The sequence below is a fragment of the Periophthalmus magnuspinnatus genome, chromosome 2 (genome assembly GCF_009829125.3).
Source record: "Periophthalmus magnuspinnatus isolate fPerMag1 chromosome 2, fPerMag1.2.pri, whole genome shotgun sequence".
Classification (NCBI taxonomy): domain Eukaryota; kingdom Metazoa; phylum Chordata; class Actinopteri; order Gobiiformes; family Gobiidae; genus Periophthalmus; species Periophthalmus magnuspinnatus.
Window position 1 is genome coordinate 3439963 of NC_047127.1, and position 22585 is coordinate 3462547.

The 22585-nt window shown below is 40.7% G+C and overlaps 1 protein-coding gene across 15 annotated transcripts in view; it reads left to right on the plus strand.

Moving 5' to 3' along the window:
* The window catches only part of dmd (dystrophin), a 500656-nt gene that overhangs the window by 396455 nt on the left and 81616 nt on the right, over positions 1-22585 (plus strand). For 8 of the 15 annotated variants that reach the window (XM_055226238.1, XM_055226248.1, XM_055226250.1 and 5 more), the window contains 3 exons: positions 9299-9353; positions 13126-13186; positions 18296-18331. In XM_055226238.1, the coding sequence (XP_055082213.1) occupies positions 9299-9353; positions 13126-13186; positions 18296-18331 (152 nt within the window). Of the gene's footprint in view, positions 1-2322; positions 2386-9298; positions 9354-13110; positions 13187-18295; positions 18332-22585 lie in introns of all 15 variants that reach the window. The other 7 variants (XM_055226243.1, XM_055226279.1, XM_033981768.2 and 4 more) reach the window with 2 other exon arrangements.

The window sequence follows — 22585 nt, forward strand, 5'->3', positions numbered from 1 at the left end:
CTTTTCATACAAAAAAAAAGTAACACAAAGTGCTTTACAAAGCATTAAAATCAGTCCCACCCACCAACTAGATCGGGACTTGACCAGGACTAAACCAGGATTAGAACAAGCCCAAACCAAGTCGACATTTGACCTAAATTGGACTCAAACCAGGACTAAACCAGTCCACGTGTGAATACAGCCTAATCAGACAAAAATCCAACTTATATCTTTAGTTTTTCAGTCTAAAAAAACAAAAAATATCCTGATTCTTCATTTAGACTTTAGCTAGAATTTACTCAAAACAAATCTATTTTTATCCTGACCTTATATTCCACCTTTGGTCTCGTGTCTACTTCATCCCACCGTCCTCTCCGTTTCCTGTGTGTTATAATCTCACTAACTCCTTCTCTTTGTCTGCTTGTGTGTGTGTGTGTGTGTGTGTGTGAGTGACTTTGTGTGTTTTTATTAACAAAAAGTCTAAAACACCTAAAACAAAAACCCTGCCACCTCCTCAGCCTGAGCTCTGCCGTATCAGAGGCTCCACTCGACTCTCCTTGATCACGTTTAATAAACCCGGTGGGGTCCATATTGGAAGCGGGACAGTGACGGTGAACGGGGCTGACACATGTAGCCAATCAGCTGCCAGGGAGATCGGCTAAAGCGGGAAGGGGGGGAAGGCGGGGGGTCCCGGGAGGAGACGGGCCCCTGGGTGACAGGACAGACGGTCGGACCCTCTGAAGTTGGGACCGGAGCAGATGGCGGCTCGTACACATAGACGAGCGTACCTGTAAGGAGGTGAACACGCTCTACATGTAAAAGAGACGCCACCGGGAAATTATACGCTTAAAATGAACCTTTACGTATGGATTTTGTACAGTTTTATTTTATTTTTGAGATGGGTTTTGTAGATTTCACTCATGACATTTATATAACATGATTTTTTGAACTTATACACATACAATACAGTGTAAATAGTAGTTTATTCATTTATATAGTAAGTAAATTTAAACGTCCCATTTTATGCCATTTTCTGATCTGTTTTAATGTTTTAATGTTGTTTCCTCGTCACAAACAGACCTGGAGTTGAAAAAAAACGCTCTGTTCCACCTTGTGATGTCATGTGGTAATACAGGAAGTGCTCCACAAACCTTCACTAGAATCATTTGGATAATTTCTCTACTGAACAAAAGGTAAAAGGAGCCTACCACTTCATGACCATAGACTGTATATTTAAATGGACATTGCTAACCTGCTAGCAGGAAGTGAGCATGTGCGCACTTCTGGCTCTATCAACTCTGGCTCCAATTCACTTTCTATTGAAAAACTGTCCCCTCTCTCTATAATTGCAGCTGTCAGACTCGTCATTTTGGTTTTAAAATGTTCATATTAACCCGCTCTACATGATATTTTGGAATTTTTTCTGTAAAATTAAGATATGAACATTAATAACAGACAAATCAGGCGCCTTCTTTCCCTGAGGTCGCTCCCGCTAGCGTTAGCAACAGGTTTGATTGACAGCGTTGCTAAAAACCCACCCCTTTATACAGTCTATGATCATGACATCACAAGGTGGAACAGAGCGTTTTGAGCTTTGGAGATGTACGGACTAATAATAAAGTGTTACTCAAACATGTGTGAATGAAACAAAACACAACTCCAGGTCTGTTTTTTGGTGGATTAACAGCATTATAACATGACTTAAAACTCACAAGAGATCTATGGACACCTTTTATAGGAGAAAAAAACCCAAAAACAAACAAACTCTCTATTTAATTTAATTTAATTTAATTTAATTTAATTTAATTTAATTTAATTTAATTTAATTTAATTTAATTTAATTTATACAATACAATACAATACAATACAATACAATACAATACAATACAATACAATACAATACAATACAATACAATACAATACAATACAATACAATACAATACAATACAATACAATACAATACAATTATTATTGATTTAGTTTAGTTTAGTTTTGTGTTATTTTATTTCATTTTATTCCATTTTATTGTATTCCATTCCAGTGTTAATAGCCTATTGAGATTAGTAGGCAAACATTACAAAATTATTGAAAACCTCCAGTCAGCTTGAGTATGGATCCGATCAGCCTTGGTGTGTGTGCGCGTGTGTGCGTGTGTGGGGGTGTGTGTGTGTGAGCGTGTGTGTGTGTGAATGAGTACAACATCTACCTGTGCGCGGGTCACTGTGCTCCCCGAAAGGTCAAATCTGATTGGCCGCTCCTCGGTGGCACAGTGCACTCCCAGTTAATTACAATAAATTCCTCCTCAACAATCGCACTCCTCTCATTTGTACAACTCCTAATTAGGTTTCCGTGGATACAGGCAAAAACAACTCCGGCAGGAACGGAGTGAGCGAGGCCCATCGCAAGGTAATGCTCAAGTGTTAAAGTTAGCACATTAGTTTCATTATTTCATATCATCATTTCAAAGTTCGTCCAGTACAAAATTGATTTATTTCATTCCTGGAAAGTCCTGGGAGAAAAAAAAAAAGCATTGGAATTTTGCGTAGCGTCATCGGAATCGCGTGAGAACTGGTGCCAATCTGCAGTCGTGACCCCTTTAGCTTCTCGGTGTGAATAATGGATCAGATTAGAAAGGCAAATCTAATCAGAGCGTTTGATAAATGTACTCGCCACTGGAAACAAGCATTTTTCACACGATAACGTCTGGGATATGGGGTTTTTTACAGATAAGTCCAGTGATTAAACGAAAACGGTTCAGTGGGTCAAACGCTGAGTGGACTGAGTGAGCGTGACGTCATCCAAAATGAGGCTAGCAGTTATAGCGGCGAATTTGGATCGGATTTTGGCGGTTGTAACGATCCCTAATCATAAATTCAATAACTGTGTCATTATGATGAACTGTGCGGATACTATACATTCTGATATATAAATACGTTTTACAATAATTTGCTATTTTTTACAAAGCGTTAATGCAAAAAGAGAGAGCGGGACACTAGTCAGCAGTTCCCCAAGTAATTTCCGCCCCTTCACTGCCCGTCTGCACCGCTGGTTTAGCAGGGAGCGGGCGCTTAGCAACGCTGTCAATCAAACCTGTTGCTAAGGCTAGAGAGAGCGACCTCGGGGAAACAAGTCGTCTGATTTGTCCGTTATTAATGTTCATATCTTGATTTACGGACACAAAAGCGAAATAAAAACAGCAGGATCATGTAGAGCGGGTTAATACGAACATTTTAAGATCACTTCCTGTTTGTAGCGTGGCAGCTAGCAGGTTAGCGACATCCATTTATATAAACAGGTCAAAAGTAGCTAGTTGTTACGGCTCAGTCCGGCTCAAACCTGGCGTTAAAATCAGTTGGAAGTGGGTAGTACTCGTAACTTTTAAGGTGTTGTGATTCTTGGAGTAGTTTTCTAGTGCCGTACAGTTACTCGTACAATATCCTTGAGTACTTGAGTAAAAATATTGGTTACTCTTCCCTCTGTGCGTATAAATATGTACTGTATATGATAGTATTTCTAATTTTTGCTTCAATATTTGGGAATACCAACAAAATCTGCACATGTTTTGATGTTTTCTCTGATTTATTGCATTAATCCAGTTTGATGCTGAATCTAGACTCTCATCTTTTCGTAGTAGTGAGTCCCCAAATGCACTTTTACTCGAGTACTTTTACTTTCGCTTGATATATCTTTAATAACACAACACAGCGAGTTCAAAACTTTCCCGCAGATCAAACTGGATCCCCAAGTGAGTTGCTTTTGAAACTAACTGGTCATATTGTTTGAGTGGAGTCTACAATCTCTAATCATCTCTACTTAAGAGACTTTCCTTTGCAAATAATAATGAAACTCTTTTAATTAAGTTGTTAAGTTTTATATGCCTAGTTTGTAGTCTCTCAACGTGATTATTCCTCTCTAAAAAGTACTAAAGTTGGTCTTAAAGGAGAAGCAGATGGCTTTGGACGGCCGTAGACATCTCCCTTGTGGACTTCAGTAAAGACGGGTTTTCTACTGCGATGGAAAATCAGCGCCGAAACTGAAAAATTAGCGGGATTTGGTATCGGTTCTATAGTATCGGTTAAGTCGATATCCACGATGGGTGTTTAACTGGACGTAATAAGACGATTTATAGGCTGATTTTGGCCTGGAACGTTTCTGTTAATCATGTTTTTGTGTTTTATTTATACAAAGCTGTTCAGTTGTGATGTGAATTTTAAGTAACAGTTACATAAAACCAGGGGCGGTGCCAGCGGGGGGGGCTTGAGGGGGCTCGAGGGGGGTCTAACTTTCCTTAAAATGGACAATTCTCCTCCGTAGCTCCCCCAAAAGATTTTACCACACTTTAAAAAACCCATCCAATCTTAACGAAAAAAATACTCAAATGGTTCAAATTTACGGTATTCACAATGAGACTACGTTAATTACATTTAAACCGGTTTAAAACAGCGGCGCAGACGTGGTACGGGGGGGGGGAGGGGGGTGCTCCATTGTTAACAGACTCTAAATTAACATGTCAGGAGAGCGCCCGCTGCTGCAGCCCCGAGCCTTAAGTTCTTTCATTTGTATCTGTCTGTTATGTTAAGTGTGTGTTTGAATCTGTCCTTTTCCTCATTGAATCCTGGTTTGCGTGACGCTCTTTGTGGATTGGAGGATTGTTTTCCCGTCTGGCCAATCCCACGTCCCACCTGAGAGTCGACACACACACCACCTCGGGGCTGCCATTTTGTCTGTGTCTCATTTAGTTACTCACTCTGTGTCTAACGTTGTGTGTTTAGTTCTGTTTTTTTTTTTGTCGGTTGTTATTTTCGGTTCTGTTTGTAGGTTTATGCGGCTTGTGTTTATATTGAGACTTTCCTGTTTTGTTATCGTTATGTGTCCCTTATTTTTTTCACTCATTTTTAATAGTCCTAGACCAGCCCAAACTGTGGCTCGTGGGCCAAATGCGGCACTCTGACCAATTTTTGTTGGCCCATTTTACCTTGAACAGTACTTTTTTTCTGCGCATTTCTGAAAATCTACTTTAACAAGCCCATATCAAATATTTAGTGAGTCCCATTGATGATGTAAGCGTGAATAAAAGTCTTGTGGTTCAGTTTAACTTGTAATAATATCGCAGATTTGAAGTATTCACTGTATTCGCGACCAGTCTATGGCCCTCAATTGTCCCTCAGCTTTGTTTGTGTTTTTATATTTGTCCCTTAATGAGAAAAGTTTGGACACACCTGACCTAGATCTAACTAGTTTATTGAGACACTAAACTTGTTATCTTTTAAACCTGTTAATTTTGTTTTCTCAGTTTAGTTTCTTTTGTTTTAGACTTTTATTCCTTTACCTTTTTATAATCCAGTTTTTTTCTATTACCATATTTTCCAGACTATAATTCACACTTTTTTCATAGTTTGGCTGGAGGTGCGACTTATACTCAGATGCAATTTATATGTGAAATATGCTGGGTTTTTTTAATTATTATTTTGCATTTTTTGGCAGGTGCGACTTATACTCAGGTGCGACTTATACTCAGGTGCGACTTATACTCAGGTGCGACTTATACTCTGGAAAATACGGTACAACTTGAAGACTTTAGTGCCTCCTTTTCCCCTTAAACCAAAAATCTCTGGCACTGCCCCTGCATAACACTGTTAAATCTCTGCGTTTTAACTCTATAGCGTCGGTTGCTGTCGCCGCCGATAGACTCTCGGTTGTGGACTTTCCATCACCGTAACTCCGCAACCAACTGTGCTTCATGTAAATTCAAACGGCGTCTCAAAGCAGAGACACGAGGCTCTTTAAATATTTTACTTATTTTACAAAAGATTACAAACTCAGAAGCTGCAGAACGTCAGATATTCTTTAGTAAACATTCCAAAATATATGACCTATGGCAAAATCAATGTCTTAGCTGCAAAAACGCCTGACATTTTTGTTTTATAGGAAGAGCTGTAAAACCTAACTCTAACTACAATCTGCATAATCTTTTGTATAAATGTTGATTATTGTTCAGATATGTAATTTAAACTTTTTCTGAGCTGGCCAGATAGTTTTTTCATAGTTTGCTTGCATAAAAGTTACTCAAAAGTACATTTGGTTTTATATTTTTCTTCTACTTAAACTGGTATTACACACTAATTTGATGCATCAATGGAAAAATAAGGATGGATGTGTAAAATAGAGGTAGTTGTGTGAAAAAGGGCAAAAGTACAGGCTGATACTTCATTTAATGTGATTTTTATGGCTAAAAAAAGAAAAAAAAAAGTCTAGGCGAGGTATAATGGTCTATAATGTACTCAGTCCTTAAAGGGTTAAGGAAATAACTGCTATTTTCCGCCCCTACTCTGGTATCGGTTAATATTGGCTATCCACACATCGGTATCGGAATTGGACCTGAAAAAGCTGGATCGGTGCGTCCCTATGTACTTTGCTCTACTGGAGGCCTATTTCACTCCTTCAGTCTCACTCTCTTTCCAGTAAAACACAAGCCAGATCCATTCAGACTTCAGCGGTGATGTATTAACTGTCTCCAAGTGCTCCATCAGATCTCAGGGGACACATTAGGCCCATTCATAAGGAACATTAAGGCGGCCCAAATTACCCTCCATCACTCATCCCTCTATCGATTTCAATGGCAGCTTTGAAATACCACCTTAAAACAATACCGTCTTTCCGCTGCTTTATAATTGCAGTCTTGTGTAAAAAGTGCGCGCCAAATCATAGACTGTATATATAAATGGACATAGCTGCTGCCAGACTCGTCATTATGGTCTTAAAATGTTCGTATTTACCCGTTCGATATGATCCTGGCGCTTTTATTCCCCCATTTTGTGCGTAACTCAAAATACGAACCGTAAAAACAGACGAATCAGACGCCTTCTTTCCCCCGAGGTTGCTCCCGCTAGCGTTAGCAACAGGTTTGATTGACAGCGTTGCGAAGTGGCCGATCCCTGCTAAACCAGCGGCGCGGGTAGAAAGGGGTGTTACCTTCAACGACCTCGCTCCTGATTGGCTCTTTGGTTGCTATGATACGCGCGGTCGGACTTCCTTAATACGAAACTCGGCTCCAAATTCGCCGCTATAACTGCTAGCCTCGGTGAGCTTCATTTGACTACGGGTGACGTCAGCAACTCCGGATGGCATTAAACGTTTCTATTTCCGCGGGGACCAGCAGATGACGTCACCAGTTGAAGCTACAGGTCAGATCTGCGGAGAGGCGGCGACGCTTATTGTAAGAACGCGTGTTTACAATGCATTTTTGAGCGATAAAAAAACACCCGTAGTTGATTGAACGTTTTGGAAGATGTACTACCTTCAAATACAATGAATGGCAGCGTTTCCATGGTGACAAGAAGACGCACGGGCGCACTCTCCACACAAAAAAAAGCTACATAGTGTGTCTTTAAGTCGTTTGTAGGCTTGTACAGAGGTGTTAGAATTAGTAGACTGTAGATGTGCTGATTTGACAGTAGCGCCCCTCTCCATCTCTTCAGACAGCTCATTCCGTCCTGGCTAATTCCCCCACTACAAATTCAATTACCCACAACGCACTTGTCTCTCGTCCACCCTCCCTCCCCCTTCCCTCCCTCCCTCCCTTCGCCGCCCCCCCCCCTCCACCCATCTGCTCGTTTCTTGTCGTTTTTCGCCTGTTTTTTCCATATCCTACCGTTCCCCGTGACGCACGCGGCCTCCTGAGTACTCACCCCGTCGTATTCTAAAGCCATTTATTACCCCAGGACGGCGCTGGTGTTGAGTTCTCTTGTGGCTTTGGAATAATTGCTTCCTGACAGCGTGTTGTGTTTGGCTTCATTGTTATTAGATTATGAAAAAGTCTTTATTGTATAGTAATGTGAAAGCCTTCTGGTTAGTTCACTGTCACTCTGTAAATTCCGTGATTAATCTCAATTTGTGCAACCATCTGCCGTCTTAGCTTTGCTCGACTCCCACGATGTATCGATCTTCTGTCAGGGGTGGGCGGGGACTACAACTGCAACGCGAGTTTATGTAGAAAAGGATCTATCGAGGCCGGGCACGTTCGTTGTAAAGTGGGACAAATCATGCATTTAGCTGTTTATTTTGTATATTTACATTGGAATAACCATATAAAAGTAGGATTATAGCGCGTCTAACACATCTTTACAATACGCTCTGTGCACGGTAGCACGCTAGCTAGCTCAACGTGTTTATTAAACTCGTAAAACACAAACTAAACAACCTATTAGCATTCAAATTAATTCAAATAAAGACTACGCAATTATTTTTTTCAGTTTGTGGTGGTTGTTATGACTCAAAATTAGCATTAGCGTTAGCATTGAGACGCAAACTTGTCTCTTTCTAAATGCGGTAGTGTCCTCTGGTTAAGTTTTCATTTTATTTGTGTCGTTTTTAACATGTTTTCAGTGACGTCCACACGCATCCACTGTCTGATTCTAACCCCTAACCTCTGACCTCTGACCTCTGACCCCTGACCCCTAACAGCTCCCTGTCCACTGCCTCAACTTTAAAGATTTATAAATTTTAGCATAACTCTGCAAAAACAGATACAGTTGAACAGGAAGTAGCGGCGGTAACAGTGAGGTAGAGGGCGCTGTTGTGCACAAACCCTATTGGTGAATCAATTTTCCAGTTAAATTTCACATATTCGTGCCACTGTTTTGAAATTAAACTTAAAGCTGCACTATGTAACTTTGTTGTTGGAGGGTCCACCACCTGTTTTTTTCTGTTTAAGTGTGAATTCTATACTGGGAATGTTCCACAGTGCAGCATCCATGTTGCATTTATTCAGTCATACAGGCTTATAATTCTAAAAAAAAGCAAAGAAAAACTTGAAAAACATGCATTCTTACTGTGAGCGGGGGGCGCCTCTCCACAGATCTGGTTCGTCCTGACTGCATTTGTGTCCCTATTTAATTCCCTGGAGTTGTAGTTTTTATAGTTTCTTGTTTACATGATGGTGGTTCGTTGATGTAAAGTGCTTTTGGGGGTCTTGAAAGCAGAAAAGCGTAACATATCAAGCAAAACAATAACATCTTAAGACTTTCTACTAGAAAAGTGACACAGTACTGCTTTAAAATGGCATCCACTCATACAATTCTTTCAAAATTATGAGTTTAACTGAATTCTCCAATACATTCATAGCAGAATATTTGATAGTATTGTAGTTTTTGTCATGTTACCGTAGCAACCACTGAGCCATATGCATGTTTTACAGTCAAAAATAACCACGCACGCCCTTCGCTTTTGTTTCACCTCACCATTTGTCACTTACTAATCCTCTTATATATATTTAAACATTTAATATAAAACACTGAACTAATCTTGCCGTCTTATTCAGGTATCCATCAGTGAACACTTGCAGGAGCTGACCGACGCGCACAAGGAGTACATGGGTAAGTCCGCACGCTAACGCCCGAGACGCTAACAGTCGACGACGAGATGCTCCGATAAGACGAAGAGCTGAGACAACGCCGCCATATTGGTTTATTTTATCCAATAAAGGGGCGCTCTCGGGTCACGGAGCTAATCTGAATAACAGCCGTAGATAAGCGAGTGGGAGTGTGTTAAAACGGATCAATGCGTTTATGCTAATGTTTAGGCTAAACGTACACGACCGAGGTTTGCCACAAGATTTATTTTGAAAGAACGTTGATTATATGTTATTAAAAACATGACAGGATTTGAAAATAAATGGGGAAATTGCTTCTTTGTGCAGCAACTTCCTTGTTATATCAGCCCACGTCAACAAAGGTACAGTATAATACTCCCTACAATAGAATCATAGCCAGACTTGAAGCAAACCTGTTCTGCAAAATTGACTTTTCAGAACTTTTATCCATGTTTTAGGTGTTTCTTCTCACCGTACACTCACCTGAAGTTGTATTTGGAGTGATTCATGTTTAATCGCTTATTTTCAAAATGCCATTTTGCCGCTCAACTCCCGTTTTCACCTCCACCTGTGACACACACACACTTTGACTTCGTTCTCGAGTTTTATCTTCTTAATCAGTGATACTCGTAGGATTTGGCAGCGTTGCGTCGTCATTTTGGTTTACGGCGACGTCAGCTCACATTGGACGCCGCGGTTTTCTAACACGGAAGTCAGTGGATTTGTTTCATTTATTGAGTCGTTTTAGATGAATATTGTGATTTAAAACGTGTAAATTAAAACGTAATGATCCACGAGTGTCAGAGATTATAACTATAGAGCGACACAAGCACGATAGAGCTGATTTAAAGCTGCACTATGCAATGTTCCATCTGTTTCTATTTACTTCTTACCTGGAATGTTCCACAGTACGCACCTTTCTTGCATTTATTCAGGCTGGAATGGACAACAGTACCACAATGTCCTGACGGTTCATGTCTTGTTCTGATGGTAAATAAACGTCTCCTGCCTCAATAGAAGTGAAATCTGCCAATTAAACATTTAAAATTAATCTAGAATTTCACTAGAGCGACAGTGGCTCAGTTGGTAGAGCTTTTTGTCCATTTATCCGAAGGTTAGCGGTTCGTAAACGTCATTGGTAGAGAGGTCAGATCCACTGATTCCAGCTCCCACAGGTGAACACAGTCGTTGTGTCCTTGGGCAAGACACTTAACCCACTTCGCCCTTAGTGTCTGTGTGCACTGGTGTGTGGATGTGTGCGTGAATGAGTGAGTGGTTCGTTGATATAAAGCGTTTTGAGCCTTGAAAGTGGAGAAGCGCTACACAAAAACCTGACCATTTACCGTTTAGCAACAATAGTAGATGCTTTTGGAGCTAGCTGAGCGTTTTAGAAGAAAGAGAAGATGGAAGAAGGCTAAATGGAAGCAGATGATTTAAAAAAAAAAAAAGCTTTATTCCCAAGTATGGTAAATATGGTTCGCTCGGAGTATGACCTCACACAGACGATCGTGTACGCGGCAGAGAAGTACAAACGAAACCTTCTCTCTTGATTATATGAGTGGCATTTCAATAAATTTCCATTGAGAAACTCTCCTCTGATTGTCCCATGTGTCACGATGTAAATGATGAGGTGGAAGTGACACCGGGAACAAAGGATCAGACGTGGTCAAACGTGGTCAAACGTGGTCAAACGTGGTCAAACGTGGTCAAACGTGGTCAAACGTGGTCAAACGTGGTCAAACGTGGTCAAACGTGGTCAAACGTGGTCGACGCAGCAGCACGAGGTCGTCCCAGCTCCCTGTATACCAACGAACGTTCATTAGCAAAGTACATGAAGGGTGTGGTTAAGTGTCAGGACAACAATAATCTACAGACTCAGAACTGGGCATTTTACTGGGAGCAGCTGGATTTGTAGTAACATGTTACTAGTAAGTAGTAGGAGTGATAGTAGTGGTGGTAGTAGTGGAAGTGGTAGTAGTAGTAGCAGCTGTATTAGTATTAGTGGTAGTGGTGGTAGTAGTAGGAGCTGTACTACAACTGGTAGTGGTGGAAGTGTTAGTAGTAGTGGTGGTAGTAGTGTAGTAGTAGTATCAGCGCTATTAGTATTAGTAGTGGTAGTAGTAGTGAGGGTAGTATTAGTGGTAGTGGTAGTAGTAGTGATGGTAGTAGTATTAGTGGTAGTAGTAGTAGCAGCTGTGTATTAGTATTAGTATTAGTGGTGGTAGTGGTTGTAGTAGTAGCACCCCTGCTACTACTGGTAGTGGTGGTGGTGGAAGTAATAGTAGTGGTAGCAGTGTAGTGGTAGTAGTAGTGTTAGTGGTGGTGTTAGTAGGGGTAGTAGCTGTATTACTAGTAACATATTAATAGTTAGTAGTAGTAGTAGTAGTAACATCTGTGTTATTAGTAGTAGTAGTAGTAGGAGTAGTACTACTATTACTACTAATACAGCTGCTCTGTATTAGTAGTAGTAGTAACAGTGGCATTTGCAGTACAGTTAGTAGTAGCAAAAAATCCAACTATTTTACTTCTACTTACTAAAATAATTAAAAGTAATTGTAAGTTCACTTAAATCAGACATATTGTGCTTGTGTCTCTATGGTTCTCATCTCTGACATTTGTGGATCATTCTGTGATAATTTACACATTTTAAATCACAATATTCATCTAAAATGACTTACTAAAAGAAATAAATCCACTGACGTCTGCGTAAGAAAACTGTGGCGTCCAATAGAAGCTGACGTCGCCGTAAACATCATCACAACAAAGAGTCGTGTAGCTGTCAGCGCCCCCTATGGACAGATGCACAACACACTAGCAAGCTGTGGATTTTTTTTTTTTCATTTGTACCAAAATGACGACGCGACGCTGCCGAATCCTACGAGTATCAACGATTAAGAAAATAAAACTGGAGAAGAAAGTGCGGACGTCACCGTGGGCGTGTCACAGGTGGAGGTGAAAACGTGGATTTATTGGCAAAATGGCGTCTTAAAAATAAGCGATTAAAGAACAAACATGAATCACTCCAAATACAACAACTTAAGAGGCTCAATGAGAAGAAAACAACTAGAACATGGTTAAAATCTCTAAAGTTGATTTTGCAGAATAGGGTTTTTTAAGGTTTTAAGAACATATTTGAGAGTCCTTCACATATTATCAGTGAAAAATAAAGAGCATATGGACAATAGTCATTTCCTTTACTACAAAAACCATCTATAGACTCCATAGGTCGTCTATTTTACAGCCCCTAACACCTCCTACTGTTCTCCACGGCGTTTGGATAATACTGAAAGCCAAAATGGCAGATAGTTTGCATATGGCTATGTTAATACACTCAGCATGCATACTGGCAGCTGTCCCATGATGCATTGCTTTGTTTTTGAGTGCTGCAAATTTCACCCGTGAGGCACAATAAGGCTTATACAGCGCGTTCTCCCCGTCCCGCGCTCTGATTGGTCCAAGTCACATTCCAACTGTGCGGACAATTCCCCAGAAACGGCCTTTGTTTTACAGCTTGGTGTGCCAGCTCTTGTGGGCATAATAAGTGAAGATAATTAGCAATATTTCTCATGTTTTTGCAGTTTTTCATTATGGTGTATATTACTTTGAGGAAACTTTAGACTACGTTTTGTTTTTTCAGAGTGCTGCACACACGTTTTAGTGACAGCGGCTGAATAGATGCCCTCCGGTTAGATATTATAAGCTGTTAAAGTGTTTGCTAAAGGTTTATTAGCGTGTGGACATTGGTGTGACCCGTGTTTCGCTTTGTGTCTCCGCAGCTTCAGTGGAAAGTCCATTCGAGCAAGGCGTTTCCCCCAATAATGTGCCGTACTACATCAAGTAAGTGCTTCACGTTCACTCATTTGCCGCAGAATGCACCAACGCCAACTTTTAATATCACATTTAGGTAAAAAAAATACAGGATTATTTACTTTTAAAAGCAAAATGAGCTGGAAGAAATGGTAAAACTCATTAAAAAAAATCAGAAAACCCAATATTTCAATCCGATTTAAAGTGACTCCAGTAATATTTAGCATTCAATATACTGTATAACGACTCATTTATGTCTTTGCGACTATCCGAAAGAAATCTGATTACTCATTCACATTTCGATAATCTGATTACGCCGCAAATCAGATAACGTTCAAATTTTCAGTGAGCATCTAAACGTAGTAAAGATTCATAATTCACAAGTTTATAAGTAAAAAATAGTCTTGTAATCCCGAGCGAACCGGATCCTAAATCGGGCAGATGATCCTGTAGCGTGTCGCGGCTTTAGGGATGACGACTGTAAATAGGGCTGTTTATTTATTCATAACATGACAAATATACACATTTCGAGGAAGTTAAATCTTGTTTTAATAATTCATGCCACTAGATGGAGTCGCGAGCTACACACAGGCCTGGCTTTTTACTGCGACAGTGTAGTATCTAGTATTCCACGCAGTTATAATGGAAATGATAAAAGAAATTGGAGCGTTTTGTTCATTAGTTTGACCTTTGCCCCAAGTTTTTCTGTTTAAAACCCATCGTTCAATGCCGTAACAGTGCCCCTACTGGCCTGGCAGGTAAACACATAAAATTGCTAAGGAATATAAACTAAATTTGATGATTATTGCTGTAAAAAAGTAAATCTTCTTTGTGAAATCAGAGGAAAACTATCACAATGTCAGGGAACTACACAAAAGTATACATCGTGTCGTGTTTTTGTTTTAAATAAATGTTAACGTCTATGTTGTGAAGTGTGCACCTACCTGATTTGTTTCCATGCTAACAGAATGAGAACGTATCCGGCGCGCAGCTTCTAACTCTATAAGCCTTGCTAATCGTGTGTGCTCTTTGGCGATTAGCCCTAAACTCTGCTGGCTTACCTAGTATTAATGCTTAGCTAATTAATTTCACCAGTCTTACCCAGCCTCCATTGTTTTAATTCCCATCTGATACACAATATTACACACAAACTCATATTTAGACAGTTTTTTTTGGTTTATTACGTTGCCACAAGTAGAGCATTTTCCCCGTTTGCTAACAAGTGCGGATTAAATATGCATGCAGGTTTAAAAGGGATTCGAGTTTAAAAATCTTGCACCAGATTTCAAGACTACGCCACTTGGATTACATCAAGCCAAATGTTTGCAATTTCAGCTCATCAATTCTTTAATATCAAGTTTGCGAAAGTTAAAATGGCCGAGGTAGAGTGGAGTTTTTCCAGCAGTGAGACGAGTGTTTAAAGAGTGTTTTTTTTCAGTGTGGACTTTCATGCGGATTCGTTAGGAGAATAAAAGCAGCAGGTATAGACACTGAATAATTGATAAACTGTATGACGTTCATGTTTGAGTGGGATTACGGCGAGGTCCGCTACTACGTCACTGACAGCGGAGGATTTTAAACGTCCGATATTACGCAAAATTGACTCTTGTGAGGTTTAAGTCATGTTAAAATGTTGTTTCCTCCTCAAAAACAGACCTAGAGTTGTGTTTTGTTTCATTCACACATATTTGAGTAACCCTTTACTGTTAGTCCGTTACATCTCCAAAGTTTAAAATGCTCCGTTCCACCTTGTGATGTCATCAAGTGGTAGTTTTCAAGTTAACGTCAACCTTTTACCTTTTGTTCAGTAAAGATTGTCAATTCCAGATCTGAAATTATCCAAATGATTCTAGAAATGAAGGTGTTCGCGGTTTAAAAACACATTGGAGCACTTCCTGTTTTAGCACTTGATGACATCACAAGGTGGAACAGAGTGTTTTCTGTTTGAGCGAAGAACACTGTTTGTGATGAGGAAACAACATTATAACATAGATCAGAAAACAGCATAATATGGCCCCTTTAAATCATATTTTGGTAGCATTTTATAATAAAGACACTTTAATTAGCCTTAATAAATGATTTGTTCATTATGAATTAAGCCTTTGTTCATGTTTTATTAAGGCTGATTAAGGTGTAGTTGTTCTAAAGTTCTGATGCAGGTGTTTTTGACCGTTTTAGTCACATGATCATTAGAATCTGCTAAAGAAATGCCAGTTTGTCTATTTACGGTGCGTCCATAACTTATTCATACACATGTTTTAACATTTATTACCATCTATAATAGACGGCGCGCCTTGGGTTATAACCGGGTCATGCATTAAACACTATCCAGTCAACCAGATGTTTTGTTTTGTTTCTCATAAAGCTACACCGTGTAATGTTAAGGTCCTATATTACGCAAAATTGAATCTTGTGAGCTTTAAGTCATGTTATAATGGCGTTTCCTCCTCAAAAACAGACCTGGAGTTGTGCTTTATTTCATTCCCACATGTTTGAGTAACACTTTATTATTAGTCTGTCTACATCTGCAAAGCTCAAAACGCTCTGTTCCACCTTGTGATGTCATGAAGTGGTAGTTTTCAAGTTAACAGCTCCTTTAACCTTCAGTTCAGTAGAGATAAGTGGCAATTCCAGGGCTGAAATGATCCGAGTGATTCTAGTGAAAGTGTGTGGAGTTTAAAAACACAGCGGAGCACTTCCTGTTTTGCTACTTGATGACATCACAGGGTGGAACAGAGTGTTTTGAGAGAAGAACTTAGCCAAAATCTGCAGGGTTTGAGCGTTAAACATGTGTGAATGAAACAAAACACAACTCCAGGTCTGTTTGTGATGAGGAAATGACATTATTACATAGATCAGAACATAGTGTAATATGGGCGCTTTAATGTCCTCGTCGAGAAATGTGTCCTCTGCATTTGACCCGTCCTTCAGGGCTGCTGGTGTAACCCGTCAGAGTTGGGTTTGAGGTTCTACCATAGACAGTTTTACCTGCGGTGCACGTTTTTTGGTTGATTGGGTAAGAAACGCACAAACTCTACACAGAAATGCCCTGAAACCAAACCAGGAACCTTCTCGCTGTGAGGTGAGCGTGCTAACCGTTCAGCCACCGTGCTGTTGTCACTTGTAAGGTAGAGCTGTTTCCATGGAAATAGTTAAAAGCCATACTTTGAAACATTCCCCACTGAGATCGATCATCTTCTGGCCATCGGTTTTAGAGGCGAAGCAACATAAGGCAATAAAAATGAAAATAAACGTTTTTATTTTGGGTCTAGTTTTTGGCCGAAAAGTTACGCGGTGGAGCTTTAAGTGCTGTCCTGATGCTGAAGGATTTGCTGTTTATGTTTGCACAGTTTTGTCAGTTTACCAACGACAAGAATGTAAAATTTTACCAGTTCCAGTAAAAATTAACTACTGCTGTCTACAACCAGTGAGGCGCTCGTGTTCCCTCCGGCGAATGTCACCGTTTCACAAACCGTCGTCTGCTAAATACAAACGTTTTATTAAGTAACCGCGCTCGCCATGTGTCTTCAAAGTCCTGAATTACGCAAAATGGACTCTTGTGAGCTCTAAGTCAACCTTGTGATGTCATGAAGTGGTAGTTTTCAAGTTAACAGCTCCTTCGAACTGTAAACAATCACATTTTTATATAGCATTTTTTCCACCTTCAAGACACTCAAACTGCTTTACATCACCAATTCACACACGCATTCATACACCAGTGTACGCAGACATTAAGAGGAAGTGTCTTGCTCAAGTACACACCGTCAGCGTTCATCTGTAGGAGCTGGAATTGCACCGCCAACTTATGGGTCAGTGGGTCGGACAACGTGGCTACTGAGCAGAGATTGGCAATTCCAGAGCTGAAATTATCCAAATGATTCTAGAAATGAAGGTGTGTGGAGTTTAAAAACACAGTAGAGCACTTCCTGTATCACCACATGATGACATCACAAGGTGGAACAGAGTGTTTTGAGAGAAGAACTCAGCCTAAGTGTTAAACATGTGTGAATGAAGCAAAAAAACACAACTCCAGGTCTGTTTATGACGAGGAAACGATATTAGAACAAACTGTAGATCAGAAAATAGCGTAAAATGGACTTTTTAAAGCTGCATTGCGTAACTTTGCTGCTGCGTTACTCCTTTGCCCAACACTTTCTACAAAATCAGATCAAACTAACCTCTCTTGCGTTCGATTACACATTTTTAATCGCTCAAAAATACACACATTTACCGCCACATATTACCGTAAAACATAGTCAAGCGCTTCCTGTATTGCCACTCGATGACATCACAAGGTGGAATGGAGTGTTTTGCGAGAAGAACTCAGCCTAAATATGTAGGGCTTTTTGCGTGTTAAACATGTGCGAATGAAGCAAAACACAACTCCAGGTCTATTTGTGACGAGGAAACGACATTAGAACAAACTGTAGATCAGAAAATAGCGTAATACAGGCCCTTTAAAGCTGCACTGCGTAACTTTGCTGCTACGTTCCCACGGAGATGTTACTGCTTAGCCCGACACTTTCTGCAGAATCAGATCAAACTGACCTTTCTTGTGTTCGATTACACATTTTTAATCGCTCAAAAATACACACATTTACCGCCACATATTACCGTAAAACATAGACAAGCACTTCCTGTATTGCCACTCGATGACATCACAAGGTGGAACGGAGTGTTTTGAGAGAAGAACTCGGCCTAAATATGCAGTGTTTGTGCGAATGAAGCAAAAAAACACAACTCTAGTTCTGTTTGTGACGAGAAAACTGCTTTAAAACATAAATCATAGAACATAGCGTAATGTGAAACCCTTTAAGCTCCGGTTTGTTTACACAAAAAAAAGAAAATACATGTAACATTTCCATGCCTCATCCCTAACTCCACGCTGTGTCACTTCCGTCAGCTCCATCCACCCTCCGCAGCACAGACAAACGGCTTGGCAAAGAGCGGCTAACAGCTTGCTCTGGTTGAGATAACACCCAGAGAGGCCCCTTCCATGTAACCGCGCTCCCCGTCACTCCTGGCACATTTTAGCGGCACGTATTTTGTCATGGAATTAACACATTAAAACGAGTGGGTATGAAAGAACGGAGAGATAGACGGAGAGAAAGAGGTGACACGTGTTCTGTCCACACGCAGAGACACCGCCGGACCCGCCCAGACGACCCAGACGCTGTAAGTTCAAGTTATATAACGTTACAAAAGATCACATTTCCACGCCGTGTTCTCGTTATTTTGCCGCTTTAACGTTTTTTTTTTCATGTTTTTTATTCATAGACGTGGATTTAAGTCACGGTAAAGGTTCTGTGACTGCGCCGTGCTTTTATAAATCCGACTATTCTGCAAACTTTTCAGAGATTTTAACCATGTTGTAGTTGTTTTTTCCTCATCAGGCGTCTAAAGTTGTTTTCGGAGTGATTCATGTTTGAGTTTAAGCTTCAATCGACTATTTTCAAGACGCCATTTTGCCGATAAATCCCCGTTTTCACCTCCACCTGTGACACGCCCACTTCATTCTTCAGTTTTACTTTCTTAATCGGTGATACTCGTAGGATTCTGCAGCGTCGCGAAGTCATTTTGGTACAAATTTAAAAATATCTGCTTCACGTTTATCGGCATTGGACACCGCAGTTTTCTAACGCGGAAGTCACCGGATTTGTTGCTTTTATTAACTCGTTTTAGGTGAATATTGTGATTTAAAATGTGCAAATTATAACAGAATGATTCACAAGTGTCAGAGATTAATAGAATTCAGTAAAAAATACAGACGAAATATTCAAAAATGATCGTAGTGGTAGCATTTTCTGGCAACTATGGGTTTTGGGTGGGGTTCATCTCAGGTACTGCACGGTTTATACAACAGGTAACAATTACTCTGGTACAAGTATTCAATTTTGTTACTTAAGTAAAAGAACAGATCCTGGAGCAAAATAAATAAATCATAATAAAAAAGTAAAAATATTAAATTACCCGTTTTAAAAAGTGTTTCGCGCAGATTTTGAGGTCGTATAAAACTTCAAATGTCGTGATTTTGTTCAACAGAAACAACCGAATCAGTCGTGTGTTTTTTAGCTGTTTTTCTTTATAAATTTAACTTTTGCTTAAATTATGAACATGTTAAAAATAAACCCCTCAGGCTTTTCAGCAGATCTCAAACAATAACAAACAAAATGCTTTACTTTTCAAAATGTAGTGGGGTAGAAAGTACAGATACTGCTCTCAAATGTAGTGAAGTAAAAGTAAAACATAGCCTTTACTTTACGTACTTTACTACTTTTGTTCCACCACAGCAATTATTTCACGTATTTAGTTACAGGGGGATTTTTAGATTCCATTGTTGGCGTGTTTAGACAGTGCAATTAGGCTAAAATATTCTGCCCTCCTCTCTCCGTATAATCCATGCAACTCCGACTCGCAAAGTTCCTTCTGCTTAAGTACTGCGCATTAATATAGTGCTGCAAAATGATGGAACTTAGCTGCGGGGACTTTCTCACAATGCGCTGCAAGGCTATTAACGAGGTCCAACAAGATTTATCTGCACACTCCATCCCAGAGGTGCGCGCTGGTTAGCCTAACTTCCACTCCCGAGTTGCAAACTTGATATTTTTCAAATTGGCAGGTAGATATGCAGTCGGAAAAATAGTTTAGCCTAGTTTTTTTTTGCGTATCTGTCTAAAATGAGAGAGCCAAGATGGGTTAGATGGCTCTGATACAGCGCAAACCTAGACCTAGACCCAAAGCAAACAAAGAGAACAATAAAGCTAAAAGGAGAATTATCTGAATTAGTGTCAGGCGAGAGTAGTAATGTGTATCTGTCTAAAATGAGAGACTCCAGACGTGTTAGATGGCTCTGACACAGCCCAAACCTAGACCTAGACCCAAAGCAAACAAAGCAAACTAAGAGAACAATAAATCTAAAAGGATAATTAGCTGAATTAGTGTCAGGCGAGACTAGTGCTGTGTATCTGTCTAAAATGAGAGACTCCAGACGTGTTAGATGGCTCTGATGCAGCCCAGACCTAGACCCAAAGATAACCAAAAGAACAAAAAGAACAATAAAGCTAAAAGGAGAATTATCTGAATTAGTATCAGGTGAGAGTAGTGCTGTGTATCTGTCTAAAATGAGAGATTCCAGACGTCTGAGATGGCTCTGACACAGCCCAAACCTAGACCTAGACCCAAAGCAAACAAAGCGAACAATAAAGCTAAACGGAGAATTAGCTGAAGTAGTGCTGTGTATCTGTCTAAATGAGACTCCAGAGGTCTTAGATGGCTCTGACGCAGCCCAAACCTAGACCTAGACCCAAAGCAAACAAAGCAAACAAAGAGAACAATAACGCTAAACAGAATTAGCTGAATTAGTGTCAGGTGAGAGTAGAGCTGCACATATCCTTGCACTCACACCTCCACACACGCTCAGGTGAGATGAAATCAGCGTTGCCTATAAATTACACGCCGTTTCGTCTCGGCTGGTGCAACACAGACCACACTCTGGCCTTGAACGCTAATTCCCAAAGCAAAACAGGCCCCGCCTTCCCCGTTCCTCCTTCTGCGCGTAAAAAAAAAAAACCCAAACAGGACTATACTTTTTCTATACTGTTCTCTCCACGCCATCCCGGCACGCACCCCACTGTCCCAGGCCTCGGATGTGGATGTGAAAGGCGCCCGCTTGCCCCCTCGCCCCCCTCGCCGCCCTCGCCCCTTCCCCTCTCCGCTCTCCGCTCTGTCTCGCTCTCGTCAGGGGGTGAAAAAGCTCCGCGGACGGTGTGGGGGCTCTGTGCTTTCAGACACAGCGGGATGGGGGGAAGGGAGGCTGAGGCAGGACCCACTCTCAGCTCCGCCTCGTCTAAATCCCACGTGTGAAGTTTTCGTACATGCAGCGCTAAGTTGACAGGAAATGCCGTGTGTTCTTTTTTTTCACAGTAAAGGTCGTTATTCTGAGGAAATTCAAGGTTTTAAAAGCAGCGTGGATTTAGCGAGTATTATGTTAAGAGGCTCTGACGCCGCCTTAAATATATTTGTGAATATGAACAAAAGTGCACGAATTTTGGTTCAAGGCGAGTTTGTCTGTAATTCAAAGTGCTTTACAGAATAAGAAAGACATTAAAATCACACAAATCAACTCATAAATAATCACAAATAATCATCATAAAATTAAGATTAAAACAGAAGAGGCAGAATAAAAAACAGAATAAAAACCTTCACATGCACAGGTCGACTGAACCGTTTGAGTCTGGATTTAAATATTTTTTTAGGGTTTTAACTGCACAAAACTGAAACACTGATTCACCAGGTTTAGTCCTGGTTTAGTCCTGGTTTAGTCTTGGTTTAGTCCTGGTTTAGTCCTGGTTTAGTCCTGGTTTAGTCCTGGTTTAGCCCTGGTTTAGTCCTGGTTCAGTCCCGGTTCAGTCCCGCTTTAGTCCCGGTTTAGTCCCGGTTTAGTCCCGGTTTAGTCCCGGTTTAGCCCTGGTTTAGTCCTGGTTTAGCCCTGGTTCAGTCCCGCTTTAGTCCCGGTTTAGTCCCGGTTTAGTCCCGGTTTAGTCCCGTTTTAGTCCTGGTTTAGCCCTGGTTTAGCCCTGGTTTAGTCCTGGTTTAGCCCTGGTTTAGCCCTGGTTTAGCCCTGGTTCAGTCCTGGTTTAGTCCTCCTCATGTGAGATGGTTCTTGTGGCTCATGTGGGAGATGTTCTTTGGTGCTGGTCCATGGAGAGACTTGTTCACACTGAGCTGCTTTAAAGTCTCTGAGCCACAGGAGCCAGAGACCTGAGCCACAGGACACATGTGTGAAGTACTTCCTGGTTCTAGTCCTGACCTGAGCAGCAGTGTTCTGGATGTTCTGGATGTTCTGGATGTTCTGTTCTGTCTTGAGGCTCGTTTGGAGAGGCCAGTGAGCAGGACATTACAGTCGTCTAATCTACTGGACACAAACGCAGGACAAGTCTCTCTACGTCTGGTTTAGACAGTAAACATTTACATTTTTTATGTTTTCAGATGGTAAAAAGCGCTTCTGGCTTCTGAGTCCATTATTACCCTTAGATTTCTCACCTGATTAGAAGGTTTTAGAGCAGTGGTGTCAAACGCATTTTCACCGAGGGCCACATCACCAAAATGGCTGCTCTGAAAGGGCCAGATGTAAAATAAATAACTACTTTTCTAATTTGTTCATTAACTGTTTGCTTAGATGTAAAAATGGCTGTGTAGCTGCATGTCTCCTGGTAAAATGACAGTGTAAGTCTATCATACCTTTTAATTTTCCCTGTCGAGGGCCATATAAAATGAGGTGGAGGGCCACATTTGGCTCGCGGGCCTTGAGTTTGACACGTGTTTTAGAGCAATAGACTGGAAGTGGATTAAAATTAAGATTAAAACAAAAAAGTGCAGAATAAAACCCTGGTTCAGCTGCGCCAACCCCCATCTCCCTTTTCCCTCGTG